This window comes from Panthera onca, chromosome A3 (assembly GCF_046562875.1).
Source record: "Panthera onca isolate mPanOnc1 chromosome A3, mPanOnc1 haplotype 2, whole genome shotgun sequence".
Taxonomy (NCBI): Eukaryota; Metazoa; Chordata; class Mammalia; order Carnivora; family Felidae; genus Panthera; species Panthera onca.
Window position 1 is genome coordinate 104493629 of NC_138341.1, and position 16562 is coordinate 104510190.

Here is a 16562-nt window from a genome sequence, read left to right on the forward strand (position 1 = left end):
TTACAAAAGCGGATTTTGTTCCTGTCAGAAAATATTAACATTAAAAATGGGATTTATTTCTCCAGTGTGGGACTGACGTTAATGGCTTTGTACTTGAAACAACTCCTTGGGACAACTGATTAAATCTACCAATTTATATTAAGCCTGGTGGTAATTTTCTTGGTGATTTTCACAAGGCTGTGTCAAGTCCTTCTGGAACTTTGAGTTATTTGGGCCAGAAGCTCCCAAACATGGTCTTGAGATGTGATTAGGGAGAACAGAGTAGAGAAGTGGGGGCTATCTCACCTAAACAATAAAGGAAATGACATGTCTCAAGTTTTAAGTTCTTTTTCCAAATACAATTAAATTGACCCTAGAACATTGGAGTTTATACCGGCATCCACCTTAGTCCTTCCAGTTCCCAACTATAACCCCCTTTCTACGTCAGACTGCTGTTGAGAGGTGCCAAAGTCCTTTTGGAGCCCAAAAGAACATTATTTGATGTTCTAAAGTATCAAAAGGAATAAGAATGCTCTCCATCCTCTTTTGTCTTAAACAAGATTTTTATATCTTATAATCGATGATTATGACTATGGTAATGACAATATATGTAAAAATTCTCCACATTTAGGAAAGCCACCAAACATAGATTAATCTAACTCTAACTTTCTTTTTAAATGAGAAATCTCTCAGATCTTGTCTCCCTAAGATCTACCCATACTGTTTTCAAATTATGGGGAGACAGTGTCCTTAGATACAAGAGTGAGAACCTGGCTCTTCACTTAAACCCATGAGTCTTTCACTTCTACAGTTGGAAAGCAAAAATGCACTATTTATTGATTTCTGGCTACAAAGTAGATTGCATCTGTTGGGCAGAATGCTGGGATTTTTACCTTTTCCTTCATTATCAACTATACTCATGTCAGCCTTTGCCTTGGCTAATATTTCCATGGACAATTCATGACCCAGTTCTGCAGCCCTCATTGTCGGAGTACAGCCCATCTTGTCTTGCACATCAGGATGAGCACCAAGGCTAAGGAGAAAGCTGACCATATCAATGTCATTGGAAATTGAGGCTAAGTGCAGAGCACTGTGTCCATTGACTGGTTCTGTGAAATTGATTAGTTCAGGGTATCCAAGCCTGATCAACTTCTCTATCTGCTTCATGTCTTTGTTCCGAACACACTGAAGAACTTTGTAGATCTGCAAGTTCTCAAGTCTCTTATCTGCTAAAGCCATACTCGACCACCTTCTTGAAGATGCTTTTCTGGACCAAAACAAAACTATAGCAGCAAAAACAAAAACAGAAACATACAAAACTCAAAGTTAATTTTGTCATCTGTATTTTGATTAGATAGTAATATTTTATACCTTCCCTTCTGAGAAGAGAGGCTGTTTCTTATGAAATGATATTACCATAGTTTATGGCAACTGACCTCATGAGAGTATAAATTACACATAAAAACATAGGACATACAGTTAGCATAAAGTTAAAATATTTCAAAACAAATCTTTCATTCTAATTAATATCAGCCTTGCTGTGAAGCTTTCTTGTTAATTTAATTTCTTGTCTCATTTAATCTTCCTTCCTTGACACAGCCTCCCCATTTTAGCCACAAAGAAAGTAAGGCTAACAAACGTGCCAAGGTAAGGTTTCATTTTCCCACTACATGGCTCTGTTACCAGCATGCCCCTCAACAGAGACCACACAGGTTTTAGCAGTTAACAAGTGTTAAAAAAAAAAGAACATGTAGAATTTTGAGGTGCTTATCATAAGGAGGAATCTACTGGATTCTGTGAGATACCAAACGTGATTACTGTGTCATCTTACATGGGAATGAGGTAGGTGAACAGTTGAGAGAGAACTGCAATTTTCATAAATAATCCCACTGTTACATTGTAATGAGCATTCTAATATGAAATGTTATCTCCTTTTATTTATGGAAAAACAATATTTTCAGTTGAGTCAGGCTAGGTAGACCCAGCTTGCTTTTCTTTCCTCACTTTTTCTGGGAAAAAAAAACCCATTATCATATTGGAAATCCATTCCAGATCATATAGTACTGCTATCCTAGGCCAAGTCATTGCCACAGACTTCTAATTTGTCTCACTGCTTCTACAACAGATCCCCTAGGTTCCTTTCTCTGGTCAGTCCTCAGAAACATCTTTTAAAAATGTATCAGATAAGGTCAAGCAACCTTTGACCCCCAGCATTTTGTATGGATCTGCCCCTTCCATCCCCTATGATAGCAATGAGTCAAAGACCAAGGCTTAGTCTGTGTGTGAGCACATGCTCAGGAAGGACATCAGCCAGTCAGCATCCTAAGGGACCCTTCTGCCAGAACTATATGGACAGACTACTGTGTGCTGATGCTGTTAAGCAGTAGGGTGGGGTGCTGCAGTTGCAGGAACCATGTTGGCAGTCAGGGAGAGTGTGTGTTACAGAGACTGAGACTTAGGGCAGAGGTTGGGACTCAGTTGTGCCAGAATTCACCCACCACTTTAATCCATGCAGCATGTTAGTTAATGCAGCACTAGCTCAGGGTTGCAGAAGTAAATATCCTCTCCCCACCCCCACCCCCCCTTAATTTTGTATAAGCTAGTTAGCTGAGTTTCTGTCCTTTGCAGTTGAACAGATTTCATCTTACTACAGAATCGGAAACTGTATCATCTTTTCTCCCACAAACCTGCTCCCTCACCTATATTCCCTCTGGCAATGAGTTGCACTTTTGAACGCTTGCTCCTCTTTAACTATGTCTCTCTAGGCAACCATAACATCTCCATTGCCTGTTCTTGTCCTACCTCACCACCCACTCTTCATTCTCCTTTGCTGGCTCCCATCTTCTGTCAGAAGCCTGTTGGGGTGACCAGGGCTCCGCCCTCAGGACTCTTGTCTATTCTCACACATTGCCCTGATGGTCTCATCCTGTCTCATGACTTTCATGCCAATTTGAGGTTTCTGAATATTCACTCTCTGACTCTCCCCAGAGCTCCAAAGTGATGTATCTACCTGTTGACTCTTCATTCTCACAAGGAACTCTAATAGGCATATAAAATATAAAACATCCAAAGCCGAACACTTGATATCACCCTTTCTCCAGTTCTCCCCACTTCCAGTAATGGCGTCACCATCCATCTGTCTACTCAGATGAAAATACTCAAAGTTATTCTTCTTTCTTTCCTCACAGGTCCCCTACTCTTTAAATCCACCAGCAAACCCCATAACTCTACCTCCAGAATATATCCTCACATCAATTACCAGTGGTGCTATCCTAGGCCAAACCCTTGTCACAGCTTCTAATCTGTCTCACTGCTTCCTCAGCAGCCCTGCAGAGCCATTCTTTATTCAGTACCCAGAAAAAGCTTTGTTAAATGTAGATTAGACAAGCCTCCACCCCCAACATTTTAGTATAATTTTTTTTAATGTTTATTTATTTTTGAGACAGAGAGAGACAGAGCATGAACGGGGGAGGGTCAGAGAGAGGGAGACACAGAATCTGAAGCAGGCTCCAGGCTCCGAGCTGTCAGCACAGAGCCCGACGTGGGGCTCGAACTCAAGGACCGTGAGATCATGACCTGAGCCGAAGTCTGATGCTTAACGGACTGAGCCACCCAGGGGCCCCTAATTATTTTTAATATAAAGAAAAGTTGAATACCCATATATCCATCACAGATCCTACCATTAATGCTTTACTCGCTTTCACTTATCTATCCATCCCTCTGTCTACTCAGCCATCTATTTTTTGATCCATTTCAAAGTAAACTGCACACATATTCCAGCAGGCAATACCCTTAACTGGAGTTCAATATTTGTTTACAGTTCTTTTTTTCCTTTTTGTCTTTTGAATATGAAATGTCCAATAATTAAGTGTTCCATTCTATAAGTTTTGACAATTGCATACATCTATGTAACCCAAACTCCTATCAGGATATAGAACATTACCAGAAAGTTCCAGAAAGTTCCCATGCCAGAAACTTCCCTCGAAAATATTTTTTAAAAGCAGTTCAACAGATTTTCATTGTAATCAGAATAAATCTAAACCCTTCCTGTTGATCTTTTAAGAACATTTTCTCTGCCTCTGTGATCTTACTTTACTCCAACCTCCCTTGATAAGATGACCTCCAGCCACACTGACCACCCTTCTGCTTATAGAACAAAAGTGCATTCCTGCCTCTGGAACCTCTTGTTCCTTCGGCCTGGAGTGTTCTTAGCTCAGAATTTCCGTTGGTTGGCACTTCTCACCATTCAGACAGCAGCCACCATGTCACTTCATCTCTTTCCTTTCTTTATAATGAAATCAAGCACTTCTGTATATTATATTTCTATAGATCTGTAGATATAGATATATTCAATTTATATACTGTGTGACTTCCCCAGTAGTATAGAGCCTTCATGGAACAGAAGTTTTATATTATAATGACCTTTATTTCTCCATCACCCAGAACCTGACTTATGTGGGGCATTCAAGTAATGGTTGCTCCATAAATGATGACTGAAAGTTTTAAGATTGAGGAGTGGAAGAAACCAAAGAGAATGCCCAGGTTTCTAGTTTGAGCAACTGGCTACCTGTGTCTGAGATGGGGAGTGCAGGACGCAGTCAGATTGGTCAAAGAGTGTAGACAGTTATGCTTTGGCATGCTGAGTCAGAATCTACATAGCAATATGGAACACAATTCAAGAGAGAGAGATCTAAGCCTGGTCTACGGGCAACTGTGGGGTTTTCAGTGGCTGCAGGCTCCTGGGAGACTGGGTGAAGGAAAGGAGGAAAGAGTGTCAGGGAGAAGGGTGAGCATCGCTGTCAAAGGCATGCTGCTTTTCTCCCCATTCTTCTGCCTGCTGTTTTTTCTTTGTGCTTCCTCCTCTGCCGCTGGGACATCAGTCATCACACAGCTTGTGGCTTCAATGTCCTGTTTGCTGTAGCCCCTCTCTTCCCTTCTAATCTGTTTATAACATGTGGTCGACTAGGAGACCAGATAATGCAGCTGCTTAGAACCATGTGTGTAAATAGGCTCCCCGTAAGTCCTGAGCTTCCCCACAAGTCACCCACTTGGCCTTTGCTCCATGCCTTGGTGATATTTACTTTAGCAGCTGCTTATGATTTATTAGTACCAGCCATATCCTAGTTAGGTGCAGTGGCATACTGCACACATAGGCACAATGTACACAGGAATAGGATACAGTGCTTCCAAATAGCTCCTTGACTATCCTGAATCTATGCCACCTCATTTGTGTGAACAGAGACATCCTAATCAGAGACTTCAATGCTTTCTCTGAGGCACCCACCCCTAACAAAGAATTAGCAGCATGAAGCATGTCCAGTCAAGCTACAGTGATGAATTCCACAGCCCACAGGCCAGTTCTACAGCTTGTACTCTTCCAGCCAAAGCCCCAACGTGCTGGGGAGAGAGCGGTTCCCCTTCTCTGTCCTTCACAACCTACTGCCAAGACTGAACAAGAGCCTCACCCCACTGAAGGAAATAACAGAAGTCCTTCCCTCTAGTTCTGAGTTCTTCAAAATTGTGAAAGCATCTCTGATCTTCAGGGGAGTCATCATGTATGCACACACCCCAACATGTACACTTTACCTCTGTATGACGGCTGAGCCACCCTGGCATACCCCTATCTGATCATCTATATGGACAATCTCAAGAGATAGTGGAATAGAACAGGGTTTCTTCACCTGAGGTCCATGTTTGGGTCTAAGCCCTCTAAAATTATATGACAATCTGCAGTGTGTGTGTGTACAGGTACATTTTTCCCCTGTGGAGGAGAGATCCACAGAACTCATCAACTTCTCCAAGGAGTCTATGACACAAGGGTGGTCTGCTAAAAAGAGGAGTGGAGGGAAACACACTGGGAATTTCCACATAGTGGAAAGAGTGTGGGATTGCAGGTGGGGAAATCTGTTTTTGTTGTTTGTGATTCCCCCCCCCCCCTTTCTCTGCAACATTATTTACATAAACTGGTTGCAAAAACCTGGACATATTATCTACCTGGTTTGTGCCTCAGTCTCTTTATCTGTGAAATGGGGATGACAGTACCCACTCGATGGTCCATATGAAGAGGAAATGAGACAATTCTAGTAAAGTACTTAGCAAAGTCCCTCAAAGCAGGCTCACTATGAATAAATCAAATGTCCGTGGGTTTCAACTCCCCCAGAAGCCACAGTGTACATTTGCAGGGTTCTTTACGGTCCCTTTCAGTTTTAAGTCTCAGAACAATGCGGTAGGGGAGAGGGGTTAAGGAGTAACTTCAAGGTAAAGGCCAGGTGGCAGGGAGCAAGGTGCCGAGCTCACCTCTTAGTCGTGGGGGTGATCAGGGGCGGCGGTTGCGCCTCTGTCTGCTGGGGCGCCCGGCGGCCCAGGCCCTCGTTCTCTGCCGCCTGGCGCGGGCCCCAGCCGCGACCTCGGGCTCCCAGAGCCCGGCGTGGGCGCCCAGCCGTGAATGGTGTCTCCTTGGGCAGAGCAGGCGAGCCGGCGCGCGGGGCAGCAGGGAGCGGACGTGTGTGTCCATGGGCCCCGGGTCCGCCGGGGGCGAAAGCGCCGCCAGGTGAGAGCGCAGGGGGCGGGGTGGGAGCAGCGGTGACTTGGCTGATTGTGAGCTTCGGCCACGCCCCGCCTCGCTGCCAAGGCAACTGCACCGGTGCGCGGCGGGGCGGGGCTCGCTCCACCAGATGGCCTGGTCCCCGCCTGGTGGCCGGCCGCTCCGGGATACTGGAGGAGGGCTCTGCAAGCCCAGCGCCACGGATGGCAGAGACCTTGCGCCCAAGGCCAGGACTGCAGCTGTCCTTCTCCCTTCTTTCATCCTCTTCTCCCACTCCCCTGCCCTCATCCTGAAAAGCATTGTATTCGAAACGTAAAGCTCCTATAGTAAGATCAACCAACCAGTTAAAATATAGAATAAAATAATTTTATACATAAACTTAAATGAAAAATATAATATAAAATGAAAAAAAGTTACTTGTCAGAGACAACTGCTGTTGATTCTGGTGAATCTTCCCAGAATTTTTCTTTGCATGATCCAGGATGTATATAGGCTTAAAAATATTTATACACAATGATAGCAAATATAACAAGGAGATCAGTTTATTTCAGGGCCTGGGGGTGCGCGCTAACATCCCAGCCCCCCAAACACACTTTTTTTGCAGGCAAATTCTGACAGCTTTTTTATGTGAATGCAAAACATGTATGCTTTTAAAAATAGGATGTAACAGGGGTGCCTGGGTGGCCCAGTCGGTGGAGCATTCGACTTCCGCTCAGGTCATGATCTCGTGGTTTGTGGGTTCGAGCCCCGCATCAGGCTCTGTGCTGACCACTTGCTCAGAGCCTGGAGCCTGCTTCAGATTCTGTGTCTCCTTCTCTCTCTGCCTCTCCCCCGCTCACGCTTTGTCTCACTTTGTTTCTCAAAGATAAATAAGTGTAAAAAAAATTTTTTTTAATAAAAACAGGATGTAATAGCTTCTGATTAAGAGCAATAGTTCCCCCACCCCAATTTGTTTTTTACACAGAGACTCTGTTTGAAAATATGATTAAGGACTATTTCATGAACACAAAGGAATATACTATATAACATGGAAAGTTTGGAGAAATAAAGCTGAACAAGTTTGCTTCTACAGCTGGACTCCTTGTATATTTCTTCCCCAAACTGCACTCTCTGGTTCTTGTCCCCATAGGTGACTGCTATTCTGAAATTTGTGTTTATCAGCCCCTTGCCTTTCAAAAATATGTTGCTTCATATGAATGCTTCCCTTAAAAAATGTGCATTTAGTATTGCACATTTTGAGGATTTATAAAAATTGAGTAGCATGGTATGTATTGTTTAGACATTTTTTCCTTCCAAAATCTTATTTTTTTAAGTTTATTTATTTATTTTTTTATTTTAGAGACAGAGCACACAATGAGGGGAGAGGGGCAGAGGGAAAGGGAGAGACAGAGCTCTCAAGCAGACTCCAATCTCAGAGGAGGCCTGATGCAGGCTCGATCTTATGAACCGTGAGATCATGACTTGAACCGAAACCAAGAGTCCCATGCTTAACCGACTGAGCCACCCAGGTGCCCCAGGAGAATCCTAACTTTGAAGTATACCTTTGTTTTGTTTAATTATAGCTCTTTTATCTTAATAGCTGTATACTATTCAATTGTGTTACCATTCCATACCACTTTTAAATCAACTCTACTATTGATGGACATTTGAGATGTCTGTATTTGGTATTATAAGGAATGCAGCTGTGATCATGTTTGTATGTCTTTAGATACACAAGTTCGAGTGTTTCTAGGGTATATGCCTAGGAGTGAAGTTTCTGGATCATAGGTTATTTATAACATCAGGAGACTTGTTTTCCAAGTATGTGTAGCAATTTAGACTCCCGTCAGCAGTGTGTGTCTTAGCCAAAACTTGGCTTTGACATGCTAAACTCTTTGCCAATCTAGTGGATGTAAATTGGTATTTCATGATTTTTTTGCATGCTCTAATTAATGATTGTTAGTCTGAGAGCTTGATTTTTTGGAAATATTTGAGTGTAACTTTATTGGCAAGCTACACTGTTCACCCTCACATACTTAACCATATAACTCTCTTAGATATTTTAATAGAATCATTGTAAACTATGCTAGACTATCAGAACTATTGGTGCAAATATTTTGAGTAGCCGTAGGGTAGACATTTGTTGGTTGAATGAAATCTTGGAGTTAACCAGTCTGACTACTCACTGTTCTAACATGGTTTCTGTGACATTCTTTTCCCCTGAATGGGTACTCCCTGAGTTTCATAAAAATGCTCTGTTTTTCTGAGCATATAGGTGAAAAGTAGCTTTGCAATGATAATCCTATTTGATTTCAAACTTTTTGTAGTCTGAGAAGGCTAGGTATGCTGAGCTACTTAAATAGCAGTTTATTGTTAACGAGAGGGCAGGCATAACATGGGTAAAATGTTAGAAACCTCATAGATTAGGAAAGAGACATGACCTTTCCCCACTTTCATCAGAAGTCTTAAAAACACCGAGCTTCTTAACTTGAACTTTGTTTATATTTTTGCTCTTAGCCATTTGGCAGTTGAGTCATCAGAAATTTGGCAACACAAAGGAAGGATGGGAGTAAAGGGTGTTAATAGTCCTACTGCTTGAAATAAAGCTAATTGAAAAGTGGTAGAAAAGTTTATGTAGTTCCTACCAACACAGACTATGAGACAGACTGATGCATGGGCTAAGTTCCCTACCAATACCAATACCAATACCAATAGCAATAGCAATAGCAATTTATGCTTCCATCTCTATCTAGTATTCAGTAAAATTTTATCTTTAAGTTACAACTATGCAAAGGGGTTGTACATTTAGTACTTCTTATGTAGTCCCAGGTGTTATGCAAAATGCTTGGTAAGTAAAGCGATTCTATTGAATTCACATATCTTTATAAAAATTGCCAGGAAAATCCAGCAATAAATTGCATTAGCTACCAGAGCCCTTAAATTATTATTTATTATTCAGGTCTGGCCTGAGAGACAGAACATAGAGTAGTTGTTCTGTAGCAACCACTATATTAATTAATTTAAATGTGGAAATAATTGAAATAGGAGTCAGTAACTGGTGTGGCATTCCAGTGGGTGATGGTATATTTAACTGGAAATAAAATCTATTAAATCATTATGGATCTTTTCATAAGATTGAGGCAAAGTCAGTAGAGTTTATTGTTGTATTTTCAAATATACTTAGAAAATTCATCTTTTATACAGCCCATGTGTTAGTGTTTTTTCCTTCTAAAAAGTAAATCTTTTGGGGTGCCTCTGTGTTATGGAGGAGGCTGTTTACTATTTTACACTGCACACTGATTTAAAGCTTTATATATTGTACAAGTAAATGATGGACTGATAACAGATATTTAGTTGTTTCTTTCCAAAGGAGAAATAAAAACATGTCAAATAGTTTTGAAATGGGAAAAAGATCCATTGACAAAATAGAACACTACTTACTACTTCCATTAAGGACTTACGTGGCTTCTTTTATATTGTAGCAATTACAAAACACCTCTTTTTTCCTTTGGAATATGAGTAGTTTGTGGATAAATGTATTCACATTAGGATCTGTACTTTTTTCTGGCCTAGAGTATGGACTTCTATGATCATAGAGAAAAAATTTTGTGAATCTGAAATAAACACCTCAAAAGTTCTCTTGTTCCTGAGCATTCTTCATATTTGTAGACTACTGTTATATTATTCAGATTTCCAAGGTACTTGTTTATTTTTAAATTTACTGTATCAATCTAATTCTTAGAATATATTAAATCATTTACAGTAAGTATATCTTTATCAAGTTCTTCTTAAATTTCTAGTAATTTTTATTGCCATACTGTTTGTGCATATAGATTTATAACATCTGGTTCCTAGTTTTTGCTTTTTACTGTTATGTAATATTCTCCTTTTCTTAGGGAGTATTCATAATCTTTAATTCCTCCTGTCTAATAATCTTTTTGTTTGCCTCCAATTTCTTATTTTTAAACTTTAATTATCAATTTATTTACAGATATGTTTCTGTAAATACTATACAGCTATCTGTTTCTATTACTTAATCCAATATGTCTCTGTCTTTTGGTGACAGAATTGAGTATATTGACATTTAGTGTAACAAGGGATATACTTGATTTTAGTCTCTTAATCCTATTGCTTATTTAGTTTTTTCTGTTATGAACTCTTTTTTCCTTATTTTTCTGGTTTGTTCAAATTCCTCCTTGATAACTTGAGAAATCTGATGAACTTTGCCATCTCATTAATAATGACCTTGCATTTTCAGGCACTAATAACCTATTTTTCATTTTATAAAAACAAGATAACTTTTCCCCACTTATTTCCAGATGTTCTGTTCTCCCAATGCTTTCCCCATTGTCATTTTCCCCAAAACTCTTTCACTCTTAGATCTTGGGGATGTCACATTTCTCCACATCTCTCCGAAGAGTTGACTCCAGCTCTTGGGTTTGGCCAAACTAACTTAGGACTTCGAATTACCAGGCATTCACTATGTTATCACTGGCAGTAGACATCTTCCGTGTCAATGTATATGACACATTTCTAGGAAATCTAACGTTTTTCATTGAAAGGCAGTTTCACATTATAGTTACAACAAGCTTGGGCACGTAACTCAGACTACCTGGGCTTGTGTCTCAGCATCCCTGCCTATTTAACTTGCCTATTAACTTGGGCAAGTTAAATAACTTTTTTGTGGCTCAGTGTAGGGAATAATATAATTGTGGTAGGTTAAAATGTCCACACATTCTTTAACTCTCCCTTCATAAGTGGAACCTATTCTTCACCCCCTTGCATGTGTACTTCTTTTCTAAAAAAAAAAATTTTAGTGTTTATTTTTGAGGGAGAGAGAGTGGAGGAGGGCAGAGAGAGAGGAAGACACAGAATCCAAAGCAGGATCCAGGCTCCGAGCTGTCAGCACAGAGCCTGACACGGGGCCTGAACTCACAAATGGTGAGATCATAACCTGAATCGAAGTCAGACACTTAACTGACTGAGCCACCCATACACCCCGAATTTAGTCTCTTCTAATGACTAGAATAAAGTAGAAGTGACAGTGTGTGACATCTGAGATGAGGTCATAAAAGACATTGTGGCTTCTGAATGTCTGTCTCTCTCAGAATGTTCCCTCAGGAGAAGCCAGCTGCCATGCCACAAGGACACTCAAGCAGCTCAGTGGAGAGGCCCTTGCAGTGAGGAGCTGAGACCTCCAGCCGATAGTCATGGGAGTTAAGTCATCTAGGAAGTAGACTCTTCAGCTACAGTCAAACCTTCAGATGCCTGTGGCCCTGGCTAACATTCTGATTCTATCTTCAAGAAAGGCCTTGGGCCAGAAGCACTGTTCCCAGATTCTTGACCCACAGAAAGTATGAAATCATGACTGTTTTCGTGTTAGGCTGCTAAGTTAGATACCAATGCATCCACTTTCCAGAATTGTGTTGAGGAATTGAGGACTAAGAGCATGTAAAGAACTTTGCTATTATTTTTATTATCTGCGCCAGCAACTAATGTGGAAAGATTGTTTCCTAATCACTTTCTTTTCATCTCCCTGTCTTGACATTTCTGTCTGGGTCACTTGTTTTCAGTTAGAATTTTGTGTCCAGGATTTTCCACAGCTGAGTACATAAATGCTAGATTTTCTGAATTTTTGCATATCCACAAATATTTTTATCTTACCCTGACAGGTAAATGGCATCTTGGTTGTGCATTGAATTTCTAGGGTAGGCCCTTGTCCCTCAGCACTCTTTAAATGTTATTCTACCACCTTCTAGCTTCTCCCATTTTCTTCTAGTGGATAATTATTCTCCTCTCGTCTAGCAGATGATACCTGTCACCAGATAGTTTTTCCTTTTTGCTTTGTATATCAGTTGTTATTTTTTCCTTAACGTTTGTAATATTTTGCTGTTATTTAAATTTTAGCATATAACCAGATGTGTTTAGGTTGATATCTTTTCTTGTCAGCTCCGCGTAGAAGTCAGGAACCTCTTCCAGTATGCAGCATTGGGTCTTCAGCTCAGAATAAATGCTTTTTTATCATTTGTTTAATTATTGCCTCTAGTTTCTCTGGACCCAGAAAGCCCTAGAACTGTTAAGGCAGTGCTTCTAAAACTTTTAAATGCATTAAGAGTTACCTGGGGATCTTGTTAAAATGCAGATTCTGATTTAGCATACCTGGAAGGCACGTACCTGTCAAGGAAGGGAGTCCGCCCTCTGTTGCAAGAGATAAGTTAGTAATAAAATATATGTGCATAAAATTACTTACGGTATATACTGGAGACATCAGGCTTTTTTTCTCTCTCAAGATTACCCCCCAACCTAGATGACTCATGGCTAGGATAAGTGGGGCCTGCCACAAAGTGATTGATTTATTCCTATCTAATTCACAACCATGATACAGGAGATACAAACAGGAGATAAGGGAGAGAGAAGTATTCTGGAGGAAGCAGAGCTTAGGGAAGTTATTTTGGTGCCTGTACATGTCCTAAATCCAAGTGGATCAGGCAGAGGAGACAGAGGCCTAGACAAAACTTTTGAGGTATGTACGGATGCCATATACATGGTACCCCCTTCTCATTTGGAGATCACTGAATGCAAGGGGTTTCATGCAGGATCTGAGCCAACAGGACAGACTGGGATTTCAAGGGAAGCAGTCACCCACCCCGTCTTTACTCCCCCAAGCTCTTGGAGGACAGAAAATTTGACTCCGCAAGTTTCTGTATTTCCGAATTACAGATCTCTGAGATCAGCTGAGGGGCAGCAGCTGTGGGCTACCCTGATGGTGGCACAATGGAACAATGGGACACATTCCCTAAAGGGACTATGCATGGTTTATGGTCTCCAAAGGAAAATGCAGCCAAGATATGGCTAAACAGAGCTAGAAAAGCATGTCCACTAGCTATGTTGAAACCAGCATGTCAGTAATAATTTAAAAATCAGACACCCGTATCTGCCCAGCACCTGGGCGGAACCAGCTCATGAGCCCAGCAGTAGAAGACAGCATAGTCCAGCTGTGTCCACCAAGGTCACCACCACTCATCCAAGCATATCCTCCTTTCTCCCTTTCCTTCCCCCTCCCACCAGTACATACCAGTGATGGACAATGTGCTAATGCTGATAATACTTGGATTTCATTTACTAATTATTCATGATTATTATAACAGGATTAGACAGAAAAATCCTAGATTAGATTAGATTATTAAATAGGAAAACGTTTAATTTTCTCATCACCAAGTAAGAAAGAGGGCTTTACATAGAATGACATGATTGGTAAGGACAGGGTGACCATGTGTCAGTGGTTTGACTGGGACAAGCTGGATTATGCCTTGTATTCAGGCATCATTTTTAGGAGGTACTGCAACCATCAGACCATGAGGGGATGAGCCTCAAGATAATCGCCACCAGCTAAGACTAGAATATTGAAGTCCAAGGACTTAGAGGCTTTCATTAACTTGAATTAACCTGGACCAGCTCTACTTCTGACATCATAGGAAGTGAGATAATAATTGTCTGTATTTTTAAGCCATTTTGAGATGAGTGTCTTCTTACAGCCAACAGCATTGTGACACAGCATCCTTTTGGTACCCGATGAAATGCCTGTCCATATTTGACACATTTATGAAATAAATCTTTTGATGTCTGTCCCTTCTGTGTAATGAACATATGATCTGAATATCCATCCAGAAGTTATAGCTGGTCTGAATGAAATATATAATTACTATAGGACCTATATTGATAGTTATTCTTTCTCAACCTTCTTTTACTATTCCATGTATAGTCAGAGTAAATTTACATTGTGATGTTAATTAAACAAAACACAGCAGTGAAGTCAGGAAGTTACTCTTCATTGTACATTTATTTCAATTATGGAAAAAGCCAAAATCTTTCTCTTTTATTTGACACTTCTCTAGAAAAGCAGTTGAAATAAACTAGTATAATTCTAAAATAATGTGTGCTATACAGCCCAGAGTATAGGGATGTACCTACAAAAAATATTGGCACAATTGTTCTAGAAGTTAGATCTTCATGAAAAAAACAAATGATTGACTAACTCAAGATGATGAGATATTTTTATTAAATGCATCCTTAACTAGTGCTTCTTTTCATGGCTGCAATAATTAAAATATAGAACATATTCAAATCAGTAATTGAATTTGTTAGAAGAACATGCTCAGCTCAGTGAAGACTTTTGAATAAATAGAATTCAAGTACCATGTTTTCATACTTCATAACACTTGCTTCATCTTAGTTTAATGACTGCCATGTCTTGTACTATAAGAAGATTTTATTTTGAATTCATTTCTGACTATTCATAAGTTCATATGTATATGAGTACATGTCATTTAAGGTATAACTGTGGACTGAGAGTTTGTTAACTACACTTGAAATCAGAATAATCTAGAGAGAGTCTGATTAGTTTTGCCTACTTTCAAACATAATGCCTACTACCTTGTCCAGCATGGCCAGTAAGACCCACGACATTTGCATTTCATATGTCCTCGCAGTGAAATGATTGTTGCATTGAGAATTTTGTTTTTCTGTGCTTAGTTCTTAAAAGTTTAAAATAACTCCTGTTCGGGCGGGCCTGGATGGTTCAGACAGTTAAGCATCCGAAGGCTCAGGTCATGATCTCGAGGTTCACGAGTTCAAGCCATGTGTCAGGCTCTGTGTGGAAAGCTCAGGGTCTGGAGCCTGCTTCGGATTCAGTGTCTCCCTCTCTCTTTGCCCCTCCCCCTCACGTTCTGTCTGTCTGTCTCTCTCTCAAAAAGAAAATAAACGTTAAAAAATTTTTATAAAAAAACAGTGAAGGAGGACTTTATAAAACACTTTGGAAAGAAAACTGTTACTGGATGTTGCTATTCTCAATATTTTCATGATTTAAAGCATCTCTCAGACATTTTAAGAAGACCATTTAGGAAAAAAGAATAAATAAAAAATTCATATTGTGTTAAGCTGTGAACATTTTTTTTCTCTTCAATTCCTTTTGAAATTATCTTTATGCATCTGGTGATACAGAAAGAATGCAGCAGAGTAATATAATGGAGCAAGATGAATTTGTGTTCCAATTCCTATTAGGTGCGTCCTTGTTCAAACCACATCTAGGAGGGATCTAGCCATGACACACAGCAGACTAGTGTGATGGCAGACTATAAGAAGAGCAAGATCTTGGCCTTCACTGCGATATCATTTGACTTTCATTGCCCTCACAGCAATACATTCATCAGTTTTTTTCCAGGGAGTTTTGAATAGTTGAAAAATTTAAACATAATGTCCTGTGCAAAAGGATATTTATTCATTGACTCATTCGCTTAACAAATTATTAAGTACCTACTATGTGCCAGGCACTGTTCTAGACAGTGGGGCTATAGCAATGAACAAAAGAAACAACTTCTCTATCCTCAACAGAGTTCATATACTAGTAGGGGAAAGAGACACATACAATAAAAACACGTCAGGAAATGATAGGTGTTGTGAAGACAGTAAACTATGGTAGAGGTTACATAGAGTGCTGGGTGGACATATTAGTTCATATAGGTGGCCAGCAGTAAAACTATGAAACTTTTAGCAAAAATATAGGAATAAATCTCCATGGGCTTGGATTAGACAACACTTTCTTACAGGTGACACCTAAGTACACCGAAAGTACAAGCACCTAAAGAAAAAATAAATTTGTTTTAATAAAATAAAAATTTGGGCCTCAAAGGACACTGTCAAGTGAAAAGGCAACCCACACAATGGGAGAAATTTTTTCTTTTTTTTAATTTTTAACATTTTTGTTCATTTTTGAGAGACACAGAGCGCAAGTGGGTAGGGGCAGAGACTTTAGAAAGAGACACAGCATCTGAAGCAGGTTCCAGGCTGAGTGGTCAGTACAGAGCCCGAAGCAGGACTCAAACTCAAGAACTGCGAGATCATGACCTGAGCTGAAGTCAGACGCTTAACCAACTGAGCCACCCAGGTGCCCCAATGGGAGAAAAGTTTTGCAAATAATATATCTGATAACATTATAGTACCCACAATACAGAAAGAACTCCTACATTTCAACAATAAAAGACAAGTGAGTCCATTTAAAAAT

The 16562-nt window shown here is 40.1% G+C and overlaps 1 protein-coding gene across 3 annotated transcripts in view; it reads right to left on the minus strand.

Annotated features, from left to right (window-relative positions):
- Positions 1-16562, minus strand: part of ANKEF1 (ankyrin repeat and EF-hand domain containing 1) — a 465781-nt gene that overhangs the window by 17647 nt on the left and 431572 nt on the right. The window contains exons 1-2 of one of the 3 annotated variants that reach the window (XM_060612079.3): positions 6277-6578; positions 873-1262 (exon numbers count right to left, since the gene is read on the minus strand). The exons of 1 other annotated variant lie outside the window; for it this stretch is intronic. In XM_060612079.3, the coding sequence (XP_060468062.1) occupies positions 873-1218 (346 nt within the window). In that variant the 5' untranslated portion in view covers positions 1219-1262; positions 6277-6578. Of the gene's footprint in view, positions 1-872; positions 1263-6276; positions 6579-16562 lie in introns of those variants that run through there. One more of the 3 variants, XM_060612086.3, reaches the window with a different exon arrangement.